General features: G+C 43.6%; 1 protein-coding gene across 2 annotated transcripts in view; it reads left to right on the forward strand.

The window, feature by feature from the left end:
• The window catches only part of LOC118411009 (SPARC-like), a 19,669-nt gene extending 584 nt beyond the window's left edge, over positions 1-19,085 (forward strand). Inside the window, exons 2-12 of one of the 2 annotated variants that reach the window (XM_035813005.1) lie at positions 1,138-1,254; positions 9,543-9,618; positions 11,317-11,426; positions 12,098-12,215; positions 13,032-13,195; positions 13,678-13,861; positions 14,196-14,329; positions 15,038-15,277; positions 16,326-16,427; positions 17,348-17,434; positions 18,180-19,085. In XM_035813005.1, the coding sequence (XP_035668898.1) occupies positions 1,201-1,254; positions 9,543-9,618; positions 11,317-11,426; positions 12,098-12,215; positions 13,032-13,195; positions 13,678-13,861; positions 14,196-14,329; positions 15,038-15,277; positions 16,326-16,427; positions 17,348-17,434; positions 18,180-18,263 (1,353 nt within the window). In that variant the 5' untranslated portion in view covers positions 1,138-1,200 and the 3' untranslated portion in view covers positions 18,264-19,085. The remainder of the gene's footprint in view (positions 1-1,137; positions 1,255-9,542; positions 9,619-11,316; positions 11,427-12,097; positions 12,216-13,031; positions 13,196-13,677; positions 13,862-14,195; positions 14,330-15,037; positions 15,278-16,325; positions 16,428-17,347; positions 17,435-18,179) is intronic. The other variant, XM_035813006.1, reaches the window with a different exon arrangement.
• The last annotated feature ends 916 nt before the right edge of the window (positions 19,086-20,001 follow it).

Consider the following 20,001-nt stretch of genomic DNA (forward strand, 5'->3'; position numbering starts at 1 on the left):
AACATATCACGATATTTGAGTGTACGGGAAATGCAAAATATCAAATCTCAGCCTGATACAACATGCTTTTGATACTGAATACTTTGCGCCTTGTTCGATTCGCTTGTCTTGGGCCCGATTGAGCGACTCCCTTATAAGGGACATGGCGGTCAGTGTATGTTCTTGTAAGTTGTAGACTGTAATACCTTTACAAGACAAGATAACAAGAATCTTTAACAACTCTTGCCACTTATAAATGTTGAGAAACAGCTAAACATCCTGAAAGTTTGGTCTGTGCGGATCGGCAGACAGTATGGGCGAGGCCTACAGAATGTGTTTGTCCAGTCTTAAGGGTCATTCCATTGGTGAGATGTCATCATCCCGACTGTCTACCACCCTTGGAGGAGGGGGTTAAAGAACATGGAGGGGGTCTCCTAAACTCTCCACATCTACTCCGCATGCAGAGGTTAGACTTCGGCTGGTTCTGACGGCTTTTTATACGGGCATTTTATTCTAATCCTGTCATGTTTTCTTTTCCGTGTCAGTCAGGCAGTTTGCCCGATAAAACACCCAAAAAGACGCCAAAACCTGCCGAAGCCTAACCTCTGCTTTGAGAGTAGAGAGAATGGAGCACTTTTGTGGTGCTACATAATCTACGTACTTCCTTTTCGCGTGGCTTCCTCTTTTATTCTGTACTTCACTATAATCACTGCGACATAAAATTGAAAACAACTGGATAAAGATGGCGGCTTATAAAGGTGAACAAAAGCGTAGCTCAAAACACAAACATGCGTAATGAAATATGACCCCAGCACCTTACGCAGTGCTGGAAAAGCTGCATACAGTGGTACGAGCCTGGTAACATTTGGCATACGGCAATCATACGATCACAATATGAGGAAACTCTTGAGATAGTCGTGTATGTCTGGTACAAAACTCTAGCTGTCTCGTTACGGAATTGCTGTCTTAGATCCTTTTCTGGGATTGGTTGTGTCACAGTCTGGGAACTTTTACGACTTCGTACGGAATCGTACGACTGCTTACGACAAAGAGGGAGCTAAGAGGAGCTTGACACAGTCTTTCAATGATTGCAAGTGACTCATCGAATTGTTATTCACACGTAGGATTACATTCAATTAATATACTATTTTCCTGAAGGTCGTCAGGTGACGTGGGAGAGCAGCTTCATCCGTTGTACCGTCGGTGGACAAACGTGTGAAGATGGTTGGCTGGAGACTGACAGTCGCCGTGCTCAGTGCCCTGACACTGGTTCAGGTAGGAGCTTAGGTAGACATGTATTGTTGTAAAACTTTTACTTACTTGTAACTACAGTTAGAGCCTGTTGATTCCATCATATGCCTGGCGTAAGCGCCCACATCACTATTCGTCACTTTCCTCAAATAGTGTTTTGACTATACTGTAAATTGTATTGAACCTATAAAGTTAAATTTTTAGCAGATTGCAACAATGTTCTGCTAATAAGGCCATGTTAATTCTATCACATGGATTGCATCATATGTGTTTTAAAAATGTCCTTATCGTCCAGTTTCTTTGAGAAATAAGGTTAGAGAGGTATTTCTAGTTTTGGCCTAGGCTCAGCCATTGCAACCAAGACATTGTGGAAAAAACATTATACAAATGCTAACCCCTAGCCAGGTAAAAGGGTAAAGCAGTCACTCTAGATTGAGATGACGCATGATGCTAAGAAAGCTAAGCGATAGTGAAATGCGATTTCCCTACGGCTCACGTTTTGGCTAAGCACACCAGGTGACCGCTAGCTACTCTTCTGGATAAGAGTGTTGGGTTCTTTTACGAATATATGTAATGACAAATGATATGTGATGATTGTTGCCTTATTGTGTTTATCTGAATGCCATGGTTTTCCAAATGTCGCCTTGCTGTGTTCAGGTATTGGCTGCAAAGCTGTTTTTTGCTAAATGAAAGTTGTTATTTCAGCAGTTCGTTTAGTATATTTTGAGACAGACGTTCGGCCAATTACAGACAGGCTTGTATATTTTGTATGCTGTGTATAACATTCCGTATACTTTGTTCGACATGCAAGGTATCCACAACATGATATAGGATATGGCCTTGGCCTTTACAAAGGGAAATGTGGGCCTCCTACCAAGCACTCGCCATACAACCCACTAATGAAATGCTTCGGTTATGTCCCGGCTCTTTCTACAGCAGGAAACTTTACACCGTAACCTATTGAGAGCTTTAGTCGTTTAGGGCGCTGTTCCTATCTCAGTGGCCGTTGGACTATCGCGAAACCGTTGTTGCTGTTCACCTTGTATTGCTGAGTGGGACATTGGTCAGCAAGTTTCCTTGCTGCTCTTGTAGCAGGGTATATTTTTAAAGGAAGAGGTTGGTAAGTGGTAACCCCTCCCCTTTAACGTGCTCGAGGCACCTCGTCGAACACGGGACTTCCATTTTACGTGTTTTCCGAATGACTTGTGCAGCCCCAACCGAGATGCCCTGTCCAAATGCCTTGAGAGAGAGGGAAACATTCTTGATCCACACATTCAGTCAGTAATTTGAGGAGGGTGATCTTTAATGTAAACATATTGCATGAGTACCCAATTGGATACCTATAAACGTTGCTTTCTTAAGGAGGCACACCCCAGTTTATTCCGGCTTTTCAGTTGAAGATACCCTTCCCGGGATTTGAACCAGCGTTTCTCAGTTTCCAACTAATTGGAGCCAGGAGCTGAATTGTGCGGCTACCAGTTGAACTACAGGGATATATCTAGACTATCACGCACGAATGACCCTATACATTCTTCCCCATCCTCAGACCGGTGCTGCGGATTGCCGACATTCTCTGCTTCCCTTAACCGGCCTCTTGAGCCAACCACGGTGGTCCAACCGTGTCCTGGAGTCGCTTTATTTGATTTCATTTACTTACGCTGACCCGTAAACATGGCGGCGTTCCGTGTAGGCACAGGTGTGTCACCTCTACCTGCACGTTCGTGAAGCATCAGTCTGTGGTCACGTGGATCGCTGTTTCTTGTTAAGGATCAACTTTGAAGACTTTAGACGTCCAAGTGTCTTTCACACAAAGTCGTTGTTGTTGTTCACCTTGTAGTGCCGAGTGACAAGGTTCCTTGCTGTTTCATTAGCTGAATACATTTTACAAAATTGGTCGCTAGCCCTTCTACTGTAAGGTGCTTGAGGCATCTACTCAAAAGCGGGACCCCCACTTTACGTCCCTTGTGAAAGAGGCGGATGCAGCCCCAATCGGGTTGACCTTTGCAAAGGCATTAAAAAAGGATAACTTTTCTTCATTAACAAATGTGAGGAGAGTGACCTTAGATACGCATGAGTACATTTGCTTTCTTAAGGGGGGGCATACCCTCAAGTCTAGCGACCGCCTCTTCAGAGGAATAATTTTTCAGGACAGTAACTATGCTTAAGGGTGGTAGGACGTTAACTTGAGTTTCTTCAATCTATTATGAGAAATCTACACTCAAACTTACACCCTCGAAACCTTTTCGTTTCTTTTCTTTTCTTTTTGCCTTACACTACCACGGACCCCGGCCGCGGAAGGGCAAGGGTCTGCAACATTAATAATATTCCTCTGGGATTGTGTGATTAGGATTTTCGTCTTCTATGTGTTACCCTTAAGCCCCTAATGATAGTTCACAATCTGTAGAATATTAAGGGCACTTACATTGTGTTTTCTCGGCACACAAAATGTACGTGTTAAACGGCAGTTAGTGTTGTTTACTCAAGTCTCATATGCCTAACGCCATACAGCATCGGAACCATTGAATGGATAATGACACCCGAGGATAACAGTATACATGTTTACACCACCCAATGAATAAAAATACCTATATTTCAGAGTCATATATTAGAGGCGCTATGTTCTATACCTGTACTTAGACAAGGCAGGGTCTCGCCCCCTCGCTGTTCTGTTTGGACGGGGGTTACTCAATATTTGGTCTGGGTCCACAGGCTGGCTTCACATACCAGAGAGGGCGACCTCATAGAGCAGCACTGGATCAAACATCTCCATTTGGGTTTTTCTCGCACACCCGCTCATCCAAAAATGACGAATTGTTTCTATGTTTAACGCCAGTAAACCCATTTGTTCTGTTTGTAAATATAGAATGATCATTATAGATTTCACCTAAAAACGTCAACGCGTATAATAAAAACGACAGTCGTCTCACTGGCTGTACGATTTATGACGGTTATACTGTTTTATTATGAGCTGCCACTATTGTACACGGCAGGCACATACTGTTTTACTGTGAGCTGTCACTATTGTACACGGCAGGCACGTACTTTTTTACTCTGAGCTGCCATTATTGTACATGTACATATTTTGGGGCACTGTCGGGGCCCTTTTAAAAAAGAAAGCTCGTAGTCAAAATCAGCCCGGGACCCGACGACAAATGGACGCCATATTCTGCGCTATATTCTACGCCGGTAAAAACGCCGGGAGGTGACCATGGCCATGCCAAGTACTGGACGAAATAATAACACTTTCACAACATTCTTATATGAACTGCACAAATCGGTGTAAAGCAAGGAATGCAGACACATAATACATGGACAGATGACATCGCCCTTTAATACTCAAAGTCTCAAACATTTCACAGGATCTTATAAACTAACTATTAGCCTAACCATCACTGTAAAGGTAGCACGTTCATCCTAATAGCTGCTGCAGTAATGATAGAATTGCAATGGGTTATCGTGTTACTTTAGTTTAGTGTGCTGATGATTGCCGAGAAATTCCGAACAGACCGTGACCCATGCTTCGCCTTTTGAGCCAGTAAGTCGAGCTTATCTACATTGCATAAGCTCGTGTTTCTGATTTAGGGAGAAGAGAAGCTGTAAAAGTGAGTGTTTAGTTCAGCGCCCATTTATGTAAGTAACTAGTATGTAGTGCAATACGACTTCTTTACGGCTAAGATTATTAGATTATTTGACGTGCAAAGGTCTAACCCTTTAGGCTAATGCCTGATTTCCCCCATACAAAGGCCATCGGCTTAAAGTCACCAATCGAAATGACGAATACAATCCTTTACAACATGTACAAGTCAGTGTCTCACCCTAGGATCTAACCCTAGTCTACGGAACACGGGAATTGGATCTAAATTTAGATGGCGAAGCATCTAAAGACATTGTCCTATTCAGTACCCCTCTTTTCGTCCATGTTTGACCAATCCCTTAAATCCCTTGTAGGTGTTTGCTGTTAAAGACAAATATTTCCCAGGAAATTACGACACATTTCCACTCATATACAGCACGTTGACTCTGTCTCTAAAAGCGGAAACCTCGGACCACGTCGCGTGTGTGTTTTTCTTTTCCTATCGTCTGAACTTTGTGGGCGACGTTACCTCATTCTGTAAATGAAACAGAGTACACTAGTATTTCGGGACAAAACTTTAAGGGAGCCAACAATGATATTTTTGAACGTTTAATGCAATCATTTATCATAGGTGTTTGCCAAAACCCGTTTACAAGCTTTTATGAAAAAAAGCGCTTGATGAGCTGTATACAGTGTTCACTTTTTTTACCTTTACCAAGAAGGTTATGTTTTCTGTAGCGTCCGTGTGTCTGTGTGTCTGTGACACGATACCTCGATAATTCATTCACGGATTGTTTCTTATCATGTTATTAGATGTTGATAGGATCTCAATATGATTAGATTTTTGGCCCCCGAACGTTTCTATCGTACTGCAGCAGAGAGTCTGGTTTAGACATCTCGTGATGTGTTCAAGCTATGGTCAGGCTTTTTGTACCTTTGATAGATAACACTGATCTTCAGTGGTTCCCTAAAGATGAAATAGCTAGTTGGACAAATGGCTGGATGAGATGAAATCCATGATAGCGACATGGACAGCGACAGGGGCTTGATGTAAGATTGATCACCATTTAATTTGATATAAGTTGTTTTAGGCTCGAACCCCGGTCACTGCTGGTATTTCACAGCGCCCTGTGTTGACTGATGCCAAACAGATCTGGTGCGATTTTAGGAATGATCATATACAGTGCAGATGTTCACAAATAGGGTGATGTCATCAAACAAAAACGACCCTGCAGCTCCACAGCAAGCTGCAAGGGGGGTCAAAACCAAAAGCTAGCTCAGTATCTGCCACCAAGAACAATAACATGTCCAGGGCCGAGATTTAAAAACGTAAGTTATGATGTCCACAAATATGCGGACACACACACAGACAGACACACAGACACACAGACACACAGACAGACCAAAAACTATACCTCCATTTTTTCATGGAGGTAAATATCCGGAAACACCTACAGGCTAGCAGACATATATACGCATACAGACAAACATGCCAGACACAAACACGTACGTCAAAAGAAATACCTCTATTTTTCATGGAAATAGCACTTTGTAATAGCACTTTGGTAGGTTTTTAGTTTAAGCACTGCCTGCAACAGTGGGTATTTTGTTTCAGTGGTAACGTTTCTTATGTTACTGTCAGCTTATAAACATTTTGCAAAGCAGGTTTAAGAACAGGACCTTGCTTGTACAAGGCAGACGGGAAACCGTGGGCGTCTGCTGGTGCTGACAGGGTTTGTTTTACCCCAGCTGTTAGACTCTGCTTCTGTGCTGATATTGTACAGTATGACGTGCCATCTAGCCTCGTAACCATAGTACCCTACCTTGGGGAGCTTGCCGCCTTCACTGCAGTAACCCGCCCGCCTAGTTTATTAGAGCACGCCGGGGAACTTTTACGGGGTTGGTTACGCGTTCACGAAGAACTTGAACTGAGAACTTGAGTTGTTTAGAATGATACATTCAACATTTAACACTTTATATTAGACTTGGCCCGGTAATTTATATATTGATTCTCGTCAATAACATTTTCCGTTGTCATGTCTATTGCATATAGGTACTGTCCCATTTGGGGTTTGTTAGCAATAAACATCACTAGATTATAGATATCATTTCAGTGCATGGATTGTATGAAGTGAAAGATTAAAAAAACTTTGGCGTGACTGAAAGCGCACCGATACACCCCCACCCCCCTAACAGGCTTCATCTGGTCTGTTGACTTCTGACGACATGTCTGTTCACCCAAGACCCCATAGGTCATGACTTTCTCCGCCCACGAACTTAAAATAGTTCTGTGATCAGTCTTGACCACGTGTGACATAGAATCACACCTGGGGCGGGAAGGTCAATATTAGCCAGCAAACACCGGCCTGGTGAGGAAAGTGTTTCGCGTTGGGGGAGGGGGGCGTGGGCTAGACTCAGGGTTTTTCCTTCGCTCTGATTAACAAATATGGATGGCCCTGCAGCTCAACAGCCTCAAGATTGAGTGGCTGCTTCCTATTAGTTCGTGGAACCCAGTTCAATCCTAGGTAGGGCATCTCGGTTGGGGCTGCACCCGTCTTTCGGAAGGGACGTAAAATGGAGATCCCGTATTCGAGGAGGTGCCTTCAGCACGTTAAAGGGGAATAGTTACGAACAACCTATCCCTGTAAAAGTATACCTGCCTCTGTAACAGCACATTCCTGCCACATGTACCACGAGGCACTAAAAGGGACTGAACAAACGAAGGAATCAATTGACATATAATTTAGGCAGTACACTTGGACGATGAGACGATGTTTGTTTAGATGGAAGTGACTTTAATTTCTAACCGGTGACATAATATCGACGTTGCCAAGTTCTGAGACGGTCAAGGACAAGTTACTTCAAGGACAAGCTGTCAAACTAGACGAGGCGAGGAACGTTTCCCAAAGGACTATCACAGTTTCTGATATGACCCAGAACACCACTCACAGCATATGGCAACACTCCAAAAGGCTGTGAAATAGTTCAGACGTTGTAGAAGTTCTTTCTGCATGTTTGTCATTCGAACTGTGTGGCATAATCAGAAATGTAACAAGCAGACACTTGGGACATTAGTACACGGCAAAACAGTGATCGAGTTGCACAAACAGTGCTGAGACACACACTGATAACGTCATCTTGTGGACCATGCATGTTTAGGCTTAGGGCAGCCTTAGGGAATGCTTTTTTCGAGAGGGCGGCCAAAGTTTGCACTTACATTAGAGGTAAAATAGTCGAAGAATAGAAAAGAAAACATGAAGATGCATTTAATGCGGATTTCACTCGTTTTTTGTGAGCACCAAGTTGGACGATGGAATGGAAGAATTTCTTGTAACAGCAACAAAAACTTGATCCCTCTGAAACGCTACAATGTACAAGAATTTTTGACGTGTGTATATGACAGATAACAACAATATAGTCGGTGCCATAGATATCCTATCCAGATTGCTACCTCCTGTTTTGTGTGAAGCAAAATGTATTGAACATAATACGTTTGGGACCACATGTACCATGTGCCAGACTGTCACCGAAACCTTGACTGTGATTGTATGTCTTGGATGTGCATAAAGTATTCGTTGTGAATAAAGAACACGCATTTCTATCCAACAACACCTGCAGTACGTCAGGGAGAGGGGAGAAACCCCACCTCCCGTCTCCTGATGGACGCCTGTTTATTTGAATGACAGGGTGTCGATGGAAGAAGTAACGGCAGTCAAACAACAGGACAAGCTGTTACATCTTATTGCTGACTTTCCCTCCCACCTCACCTTAACAAACATGGAGCCTACCTCAGGAATCTGATACCGGGCACACAAAAGTCGGACAAACAGAGGGCAGAAGTGTTACAAGTGTGCACGAATCACTGAGAAAAAAGGAAAATGAACAGGCAGGAAAAGGCTGGAATAAATCACCCTAACTAAAGTCTCATGTTTTGTGTCGATTTTATTGCATACCCGGTCAACCGCCTCATGGCACAGCACAACGGTTTTGTTCTGAAGAGCACAAGCTGCATATCCGGACAGATTTATTTCATCCACTCATACCCGATGGATCCCAACTCTTTTCGTCAAGTGTGTTGGGGTCTTTCACGTGTACCATTTATGGTTAAACGGGGCCTCCATTTAACGTTCCATCCGAGGGATGTCCCTCGCTAACCTAAGCACTCATTTTCAACTGAGTGAAGCGAAGAAAGTCGTGTAAAATCCAATAGGCACAACATCAACGGGGCATGTCATGAGATTCGAACGCATGGCCTCCAGGGTTCCTCAGCCTGCTTGTCACATGGGCGGGAGGAGACTGTTAGTTGAAGCTGCAGCGTTTGCAGGGAAAACAAGACAAATAGTTCAGATTCTTCCTTTGTGATTATAGAGTTATGGGTGTATTTGTGATGCAAACCTGACAGCTAGACAGAAATACTTAATATGTATAAAGTTATGCCCTGCTAAAGTTTTTGCAGACATAGGGTCATTTCTAGTCATAAATGTTATAGAGATAAACAATGTCCTTTAAGAAATAAACTATGCCCTTGGCTCTCTGTTATCTAAAAGTCTGTTTGTCCGAAGGTGCCTACTTGTATGAGGATGGGCGTAAGAGTAGGGTGACCCGGTGTGCCGGTAGCCGCAATAGACTACAGCTAGCTACTTGAAAAAGCATTATGCTTAACCTCAATTGAGATAAGTGAAAACATTCCAAATACAATCCTTACATCAAAATAACATTTTTTATTCCTTTGTTCCAGGCACGAGACTTGGACGATGTGAAGCCTGGATCGGACATCCAGAAGGTCCCAGACTCCAACGCGGCGGAGGAGCGCGGTACGTATGTCAGGACTCGAACGCCGAGGCTAATTCCGTCTTTGGAAATGGCCGTTGCCAGTCTTTACATAATTACATAAGGCCCCGTATCTTTAAGTGTATCAGCACACTCTGTCCAGAACGGTAATGTTTCGTGGCGTACTTGATGAAAAAGATAAGGTGTTTTATAGGCTTTTTGTCTGAGACAAATGATACAAAATTAGGAAGTTCTGCAGCTGCAGTACCAAAATCAACCCTGACCTTTGTCTTTTCAACACGTGCTTACATACCAAATATTATCACAATCTAAAGTAATGCTGACCACGAATATCCGGAAACAGGCACACAGACAAATAGGCACACCCAAAAACTATACCACCATTTTTATGGAGCTAGAAACACAGCATAGAAGCTTTTTTTATATAGACGTGAGGTGTATCATGGTGGAAATCGCTCAACTCGCTAGCCAGACTACTTGGAATGTCGGTTCAAGTTCGCCCGTGAAGGAAAACTGTAATACTAGTATTTGACCCCAAGTCACGAGTGAAGCTCGCGTCATGTCTCAGTGAAGGTTCTACATACCGTGTTGTTCAAATGAAGACAGGAAATGGTTTAGAGAGTGAAGGCTAGTCTTATGATTTGTTTGTTCTCTCCTTATACCGTATGTAGTAGATATGTCGTCAATTTTCGATCGTTAATTTGAAAAATGGAACAGTCTAGAGAGTCTATTAGTAACATTTCGCTAGGGGTTTGGACTTCATCTTCGCATTGAAGCTGCATTGACAAAACCCCTCAGACCCCTTTCTCCAAGTGAACCCACCGTCAAAACATAAAAATGCAAATATTTTGATGGCCATGCAGTCCATCTCTCATTGGTCGAACCTCTAATTGACAGGCTATCATTGGCTGAACTGATCATTGTGATTGACATCAGGATCAGTATAATGTGTACACAGGTGTGCTTGTGATCCTTATGAGCTGTTCACAGGGGACTAGAATATACAGCGAACGTTTGTATCCCAGATCATGTAACGTTATGCTTCCCTCAAAGTCAATGCGGTAATTTAAAAAGCCCGACCCCCCCCCCCCCCCCAAAAAAGCGCTATATTTTCTAGCTTTTCATGCCAAATAGCCTGGCACCCAGCCTAACGTGGATTGCCCTTGCTTTCTTCAGGGCAGCAGAAGCTTTCCTCCACCGGGGTAATCTTAAGCACCGGTGGTAGTTTTCCGCGGTAGGAGTTTTGACTAACCGCATGAAACTACTGACGGGTGCTCAAAATCACAGTCGGTAGTGGGAAGTTTTTTTTTGCCCCGGAGAAAGCCCGGTCGATCCACGATAGACTAGGCCAGTTTATTCGCACAGTGCATTGCCTGTTCCGTGTGCGTTATTGTTATTCAATGGTTAACCACAGGGGGCTAAGACAAAATCTTCTTTGGGGGAAGATTCGGTTTGAATTGATCTGTTAAATGCATTCTAATGATTATCTATATCTAGATAAAAACGCCCAAGCCTATAGTTACAGAGCAAGTTGCAAGGGGGGGCTTCGCCGCTTCTTCCTTCCATCAAAACCTCTCTGCCCCAGAAAAATTAAGACCACAGTATGTCCAGAACAGGAGATACAGGAGGGGCTTCCAAACGTCTCACCATTCTAGCCCAATCCCATTCAAGTTATTCCATTGAAGAGGCTCAGGGACTCACCGTAGTTTTTCATATTTCAGATGTGTGTGAAAACTTTAAGTGTAGGAAGCCGCCAGGCTCCATGTGTACCGTGGACTACAGTAAAGGCAAGCCCAGGCCCAAATGTATCTGTCCAACCAACTGCCCTCGGGTAAGTATTACTCTGGGACTGTATATAGTGTTTTGCATGAGATGGGTGTTCTGCTTTATTGGACAAATTTAGTGGAAACGCTGCAATAATCCATTTTGCATTTTGGTGAGTTCAGTATACATGAAGTTCTATGAATTGGGAAGTGAGGGGGGGGGGGGTGATGTACCTTGTCTTTGGTCGCAATTTGGGCGTTTTAGTCTGCATGTAGGGTATGACGGGAAACCCCATCCAAATTACAGCGTGGGATAAAGTGCAACCAACGCAAACTGGTACGAGAAAACCAGCGAACAAAGCTGTGTGAAGAATAGCAAACTAAGCTGCAAACTGTTGCTTAGATAACGAGGTCAATTATTCACAAACAATAAAAAAAAAACATGATGTCACAGCAGACGTTTGGGTGACCGTCTGTCACCTTTCTCGTGACAATTCTGATTGGTTCATCTTACACTCGTATGTATCAAGAAAGTTGGCCACTTTTTACATGTTATTGTATACACTATGTAAATACCTTGTTTGGGACCGTATTTGTAAGCAGCGACGCAGTACATTGTGAATCAGTCAGAGTCGCCTACATGTGACTTCATGTCCTGGTTGTGAATCAAAGAAGGTTGCTATCCAGTAACTCTCCAGCCAGATGGAATCATTAACGAATGTATGTTGTCTGTTTGTAGGAAATGGAGAAGGTCTGCAGCGTGTACGGCCGCACGTTCGACAACATGTGCCGGCTGCACGTGGAGGCGTGCCGCAAAAAGAGACGGATCGAGGTGGCGTACCAGGGAGAGTGCATCGGTAAGTACTTGGGTTATTGGGGTGGGCAGACTACCATCTTCGCTGTCACGGGCTGAATTACCAGGGGCTGAATTGCCAGGGGCTACGTTATCTCGCAAGTATCGCCTAATCATGTGCCAAAGCACCGAACCGATCGTGAGATACAGCTGCGAACAGCAAACTCGGACAATCTGAAAACCTCCCGTCAGGAGGGGGCCCTCCTTTCCCGGAGGTTATCATTGATTAACATTAAAACCATGCAAAGTTATACTCTCAAAGCAACTACAACGTTCTTATACTATTCAGCTCACTTTAGCATAAACGCCTTTGAAAGCCATTTAAAAGAAGCTGTAATGTGATAAAGGTCAGTAGATGTCGCTGTCGCACGGTTTACGTGCGTTTATTCGGATTATCTCCGGGAAGAAGGTTTACCTCCGACGGAGGTACTGTTTTTGGTTGTGTTCGAACCTATAGATCAAGACGCTTTTGATGGTATGAATTCTAATATGCAAGTAGTTATTGAGGACATGAAAAAAACTTGTTTACGTACCGCAGCATTGCAAGCCGCCACCTCCTTTCTAAAAGTAGTGTGCCGTCAGTTGTCAGCTGGTCTACCCGGCGAGGTCAATAACCTTGTAAAATTGAGGAACAACCTTAATAGCGCACGATAACGCTATGGCTAGGGCTTTCATAAGGGTGAAAAAGAAATCCGCAGTTCATTTCCGGAAAACCAGTTAAGTTCCGGAAAACCCTAATCATTTGAAGATATATTTACAAATGAATTGATACATTTTTCCCTTGAGTGTTGCTAACCAGACTATCCCTCCCTCCTTCCAGCCAAGCAGGAGCCGTGCACGGAGTACGAGAAGTCGCAGTTCCCTATCCGCCTGATGGAGTGGTTCTTCCACCTGAAGGAGATAGACGAGTTCGGACACTTCAGTAACGTCACGTCCGGCGCCACGCTGGTCATGACTGACAGGGAGCGCGGCAAACTGGCGAAGGTCAGTAACGCCAGTTTGTACGGCCGCTGTTGTTTGTTCGGACCTCCAATATTGGCATGTAGTTAGCATTTAGATACTAAAGTAATCGCCGAGCAGATCCTAGGGTGCCATAAGATATCAAAGCAGGCCAAGGAGTATAGCCGGCCAAAGGGAGTCAGACGGCTGACCTCCTCTGGCCGCCATACTCCTTGGCCTACCGCCTGCTTTGATACTATCTTCTGGCACCGGGAATCTGCTTGGAGATTAGATGCCAAGCACGTCGGAGCACTAACAGGAAGTTTGGGGTTATGGTGGCAGAAAGGTCCCAGATAGGTGACAGGAAATTAAATTGACCCGATCCAGGGATTTCCCTCGGGCATTTCATGCATGTGTTTTATTTATAGGTATTTAGATAGACCAGAGATTATTGAAGATGAACCTTTTGGAAAAAGATTCACTGATGTATAAAACTTTGTTAATTTTTTTTGTTATTTTTATCCCAGTGGAAATATGACCAGCTCGACCGGAAAGGAGATGGCAAGTTGGGTCGGCGTGACCTGAAGGACTTTCGGTATGCCCTGATGCCCATGGAGCATTGCGCCGAAGCGTTCTTCCGCAAGTGTGACACCAACAAGGACAAGGGAGTTGACATGGACGAGTGGAACACATGCCTGGGAGTTTACCGAGGTGCGACGCATACTGTACTTCTGTCCTGTTAACGTTAGTCCACGTGGATTCCTCTGGGAACCCCTAAACCCGGTGCGAGAGTGCGAATAAAAGAAAAAAAGGGGGAAAGGGTTTGCTGGAAGAAAAAAAGGTTCCAGAGGATTAACAGTGGCGGGGGAGACACAAGTTATCTGGCACCTACCAAAACCACTTGCCTATGACGTCACATAGCAGTAGACGGGTAAATCCTTCAGTTGAGATTTTGGGTACATGTAGGTCCCACTTCATCTGGAGTGTTTAGATAACGTTTGGTCATTTATCAGAAACCTTGAATTGACGTGTTTTCGTCCTTCAGATGCCGATGAGAAGAAAATGCAGATGGGCATGCTGGTGGAACCGGAAGCTCTGGAAGTTATGGTTGAGGCCAACTTCAAGGAAATGCTGGATAAGATGCCTGATGTGGGCATGCCGCCTGCATCCCCGCCTAAGGTACGGTTGACGAGATGGTCAGCTCATTCTTCACTCTCTAGCCAGTAATACACAATCTCTCACTGTCAGGGGGCTCCTCGCCGAGAGCTCATGGCCATTCACCTCTAACTTGAGAGAACCATAGATTTAGCTATAGGGGATCAGGACTTTTTATCTATCACTATGCAAATTAGTCCAAAGGGAACTCTGGATTGTCTGTCATGGACATGGAATGTTGGAAGTGAGCCATCACAGCCTCCAATGCCGTGTTACAGGCAGGTCTCAGTCTGACAGGCTGTAAGTACGACTTTCCATTCAGTTTCGATAGGACAGTCGGCGGCAAACGTTTACGTGCCTTGACCAAACCAACTCCTTGACCAAACTGATTGAAGAGTGCCCTCCAAGCAGAGGTTGTTGTGGAAGCTTGTGACCTTCTTGTGACATATATGCCCTTTTTTCCACCGGCCCCACCAACATCTGCCGGGGGGGGGGGGGGGGTCAAATGTGATGTGCCCTTACTTTTAGCAACTTGTGAATTTATGGATCTAGGGCCGTCGGAAAGAAAACGGGACATGTGTTAAGAAGGTTACAATCTTCGCCAACAACCTCTACTTGGAGAGTGATTCAATACATGTATGGGTTAACAAGGGTTAACAACAGCAAGTCTGCCGAAGTTTGAGTTTGCCATGTTGTTCTCTCTTGCTGTATCTTTTGTGTCCGCCCGTCTAGTTTTTAGAGGAGGAAGATGACGATGACCAGTATGATGATGACTATTACGATGACGCCTTCGACTATGACGATTTCGACGTAATCGAGGATCCCGATGAAAAGAGGGACTTTGATGACAAATCTCTGACTGAAAAGCCCAAGCTTAAGGTCAAGGTGAAAAAGGCTTGGGATCAAATGACGGTGGACGAAAAGAACTGGGCCGAGGTGGACCGGATGTTGGGTTTTGATTGGCAGGAAACGGTATGACGTCATCCGCAGACCCCCAACCCATTCTCGTCAAGTCCTGTCCACATTAATCCAACCCTAACCAGTTACGACAACCCCGTTGTCTTGTCATGTTTTGTTTTGTCCTCTTCAACCGTGCTAAGATGTCAGCGGGCAGCCGAATCACCCGCTATGTCAACATACACCTTGAATGTCAGCTGATGGATTTAACTACGTTTGCTTGATTCCAACCTCACGCTCCCCATGATGAAACGCATCACTCCCCAATTCCCTTAATGCATCTTCTTAGTTTGAAAGTCCCTCTGTGTTGGTAAAGCTCATTCTGAATCAAAGTTCACCCGTAACTTCCAACATAAATAATTGGACCTTCCCAACTTTTGACTGAATAACTCCAGTCTTTGTCAAATGAACACGCAATCACGGTATGCATAGACGGGGGGCACCATAGACATTCTGCAACTTATGCCCCACTACTCACAGTCTGACGTCTTGTATCAGCATAACGCGACGTCGACGTGACACATCGGATGGACGGTTAATCATGTCTTGACAAAGACTGAAGTTGGGGATTTCTGTGTTGGAAGTTACAGTTCAACCCTGATCCAGAATGCATATGCTGATAATCAGCGGCACATTACTGTACCCTGCTGAAGCATCTGTGCAGCGTTATAGGCAATTCGCTTGTCTTTGTATAGGAAAGACTCCTTTTGAAACAGCATACTGTTGTTATATATCGATTGTCTACAATCACAACCATTTTATCTTAGCCAAAAACACATCTAGTTTCACCAACTCTAAAACGCGGAGGTCCTGGGACCAAAACACTCAATGGTCGAGACGTGAACTGTTTACAAGTTAAGGGCATTTACCTTTCACATATCACCCACAATCATGTCGCTGCACATGCGTACTCGCAACCGTGAATATGGTTATTGAACTTTTGAAAGCAGCAAGAGACCCACACCGCGCAGACTGGACAATTTTGTATTTTCACGTAAGATCAGCAGATGCCAGTTTATTCCGATGACTTTCTGTTGATGTTAACTTTACATCTTATTTTCAGAAACCCGAGACTGACAAACCTGAGGCTGACAACTGGGCTCTGGTGGACAAAATGCTGAAGGAACAAGCTGACCAGCCGGCACAGCTTGTCGAAGGGGCTGAGGTACGTCACACGAACTGTCTCTAGATCTCAGCTGAATAAGTCTTTATTCCCAGCCAAGACATACAACCACCCCCCAATGATTCAGTGACCGTCTGTCGCCTTCCTCATGGCAATACTTGTACTTTTTCAAACTGCAGCTATGTGTCGTTGTTAACAATGCTTGGAAACGCATAATTCACAATTATTCACGTTTTCAGTGACACCTAGCTGCAGTGTGGAATACTGCCAGGTATGCTTCGGTCATAGCTGAAAAAAGGGTCCCGCCGGGTAGTTTACGGGCTGTTTTGGAAATTCGGGCCTGACCCCTTTGTGGCCCTGTGGGACACCCTTTGGCTGCCGGGTTATTTGTGGACACGGTTGGGCACTGGGTTAATTTCATCTCGGAGTTATAATCAACCCTGGGCCCGGTAACAGATAGGCGCGGTACGCTAATCTTGACGAGCACACCGAGAAGGACTCCGCAGTATCCGGCAGTCCAGCGGGACAAATCTGTGGCTCCGGGGATCTGTAGAAAGATTCAGTACACAAGTAATCTAGCTTGCTTGTTTTTGGTTTTGACAAAGAAATTTGAATTCGCATTTTTTTGTAAATATTAACAAAAAGCCCCACGTAAACTATACACTGTCATTATAGACTTTATTTTTATAGTTTTCCGCAAAGTCGTGCTCGAATGCTAAATACAAGTACATGGTATATACATAGGAGAATGTATAGTTGATTGACATTATCGTAACAAAGGATAAAGCAAATGCTATTGTACTAGACAATTTGGGTTTGACATTTTTACAAGAAGAGAAAGACGGACATCCTCACTTTTCCTATAAGTTATGGGTTTTTTCTACAGGCTTCCTGTCCATCCATGTTGAAAAGAGCGGGTCTACTATCACTTTTTAACAATGTTGCTCTGTATGTCGAATCAGGATGAAGATGCTCTTGAAGACGAAGAGGAAGAAGAGGAAGAGGAGGAAGTTGAGGAGGAGGAACTGTCTCCAGAGGAGATCAAGAAGGTAAGATAATCGTCACGGTTATTCACCTAGAGCCTCTGAGGCTCTACTAAACCGGGCTGAGGTTTCCTCTTCTGTGGTCGTGGCCTCTAGCCAGCTATTAGCCTATCATAGAATCGACTGTACCTAAAGAAAACATGTAGGCGATTATCTGATCTGTCTGACAACATGTTAGAGGCCTCACCTACAAATGTGGAAATCTCGGACAGATCTAGAAGTGCTTTCAAGAGATGCAGCACGGGTTGAAAAAAGAATCAGAGCGACGTGCTTTCAAAATTAGTAACCGTCTGGTCATCAGAGCAAATTAGTGGTAGGTTCAAAAATTTCAACATCCTTGCATGTCGAAGACGTAGACGACATTTACTGTGAAAATGGGGCATAATTCAGGTTGAACCATACTAAAGTCAGCATCTCAGTGGTCCGCACCTGTTGACGACTGTTTGCGTAGAGCGTACGTTGCCAGTCACAAACACGTCGTCACTTTGGCCCCCGAAATGGCGAATATTTGTTAAAAGTTCCAAAAATTGGCAAAGTGGCAACGAGTCCGCTCTTAATCTCCAGGCAGACATTCCGGGCACGACCATTTTGTTTGTAGAGGTCACATATATTACCAGCGTGTCTCATATGCTACCCGTGTGCGTCATTGTGATAGCAGGGGGAAATTTCCGAAAACTTTTTGTCGCCAAAAGCTCAGCCTAGTGATATACCAGTTCTATATTTTGACCCTTCTTTGTCTTGTGTCTTGAAGATGGAGAAGAAGCGTCGCCGCCAAGAACGCCGCCGTCAGAGGAAGCTGGAGCGTGAGAGGAAGGAGCGAGAACAGATGGATTAAGTCATCCAAATTCCTTAGAAGACGTTGATTCTAGTTGATCTAGTAAAATAGGTACATTCACTATGTCCCTAAGTTTCAGTTGAACGTAACGTTAACCTTGCCTTTGATGTGACCCGTTGGTGACCTGTGACCCTTCCGAGAGGGGAATTGGGAGGTTTGCTCTCTTGGGCGTTCAGTAATGTCGACATGAGGGTCAAAGGTGAACCATTGGGTGCTCATCGGAGGCCGGAAATCAGAGGTTTTGTTATCTCAAACCTGTAAAGTAAAAGAACGAAAGTAAGACAGGTATGAGCAAAACTTTATTGAGGTCCTAGCAAGAATTATTTCATTTGGTGCTTGTTTTTTTACTGTTTATGTTTGTCATTTCTTCGGATGTACCATTTTTAATGTGACAATATGGATGCAAGGTGTGATAAATTTGTTTACAATCAGCTTGGTATTAATGTTGTTATATGTATATCTATATCCAATCAATCGTATTTAGAATACTAGTATCTTTTGTTGACATGCTTAAGCTTGATAAACGTTAGACGTATATATGGTGTGCTTGTATCACTCAAATTTGATATTAACAATAGTGATGCTTTATTTGGATATTATTATAGTAGTTACGTCTTCTATACATATAATCCAAAGTGTAGTTACCTTACTATTCTATCTGTTTTAAAAACGCATCTTTCCGTATGCTTTAAGGCATGCTTTATTGGACTTCTTGCATTGTAAACGGCCATGTAAACTAGACAGTAGTAGTCATGTAGCTACTGAGTCAGGTGTGAAGTGTGTACTTTATCTCTGAATAAAATCAGTAAGCTGTGTGCAAAATGTGGTATTTTGTGCCTCAGTCATATCAAAATATCCTTTTAATATAGAGACCAAAACGATTTAAATAGAATTGAAGTGACAAAACATGATATCAGCAAACAAGTCAATCATTCTTGCATCTTAATTGATAAGAAGTGCACAAAGTGACAATAGCGTCAGATGCCTATAGTATCAGATGGCAACTATACTCAAGACTAATGTAACACTAGTGTCGCTTCTACAGCTTCTGGACGAGTTTCACTTCTAGCTACACGTATGATCACTTTTATATGAGTCACTTTTACAACAACGCTTAAGGTTACCACACGATATATGAATCCCTTTTTATCTCCATGACAAATGGAGATATAGTTATCTCCATGAAAAATGGAGATATAGTTTGGGTGTGTCTGTTTGTCTGTGTGTCTGCCTGTGTGTCCGGATTTTTGTAGTGAACATAACTCAAGAACCTCTAAGTAGATTAATTGGTTTGTGGGTTGGTGTTAGGACGACAAAGGTCAAGGTCAATTTTGGGCCACATGGTATGTGACCTTGGTACTGCAGCAGAAATTCATTTTTTGATTTTTTAACTGGATGTGCTATTGTCTTGATTTTTGGATGGCAGATAGCTTGTGACGTAAAGGATATGTGGTGTATATTTGGCCCCCTTGGCAGGTTGCTCTGGAACTGCAGGGGTATTTTTGTCAAAATCTTCTAAGGAGGATAACTGAAGAAGAAAACGACACATTTACATGATATTTGGTATGTAGGTAGCTAAGACAGAGATACACATCATGAAGTGCAAATCATGCAAACTGACACTTGCATATTTAATGAGGAAAATCTGTATTTGCAGTGTGTCCTTTATAGAACTCAAATACATGCAATATATGTAGTTTGTGGCTGGTGGAACATTATCAGATACCAATTATGCAAA

Source organism: Branchiostoma floridae, chromosome 3 (assembly GCF_000003815.2).
Source record: "Branchiostoma floridae strain S238N-H82 chromosome 3, Bfl_VNyyK, whole genome shotgun sequence".
Lineage (NCBI taxonomy): Eukaryota > Metazoa > Chordata > Leptocardii > Amphioxiformes > Branchiostomatidae > Branchiostoma > Branchiostoma floridae.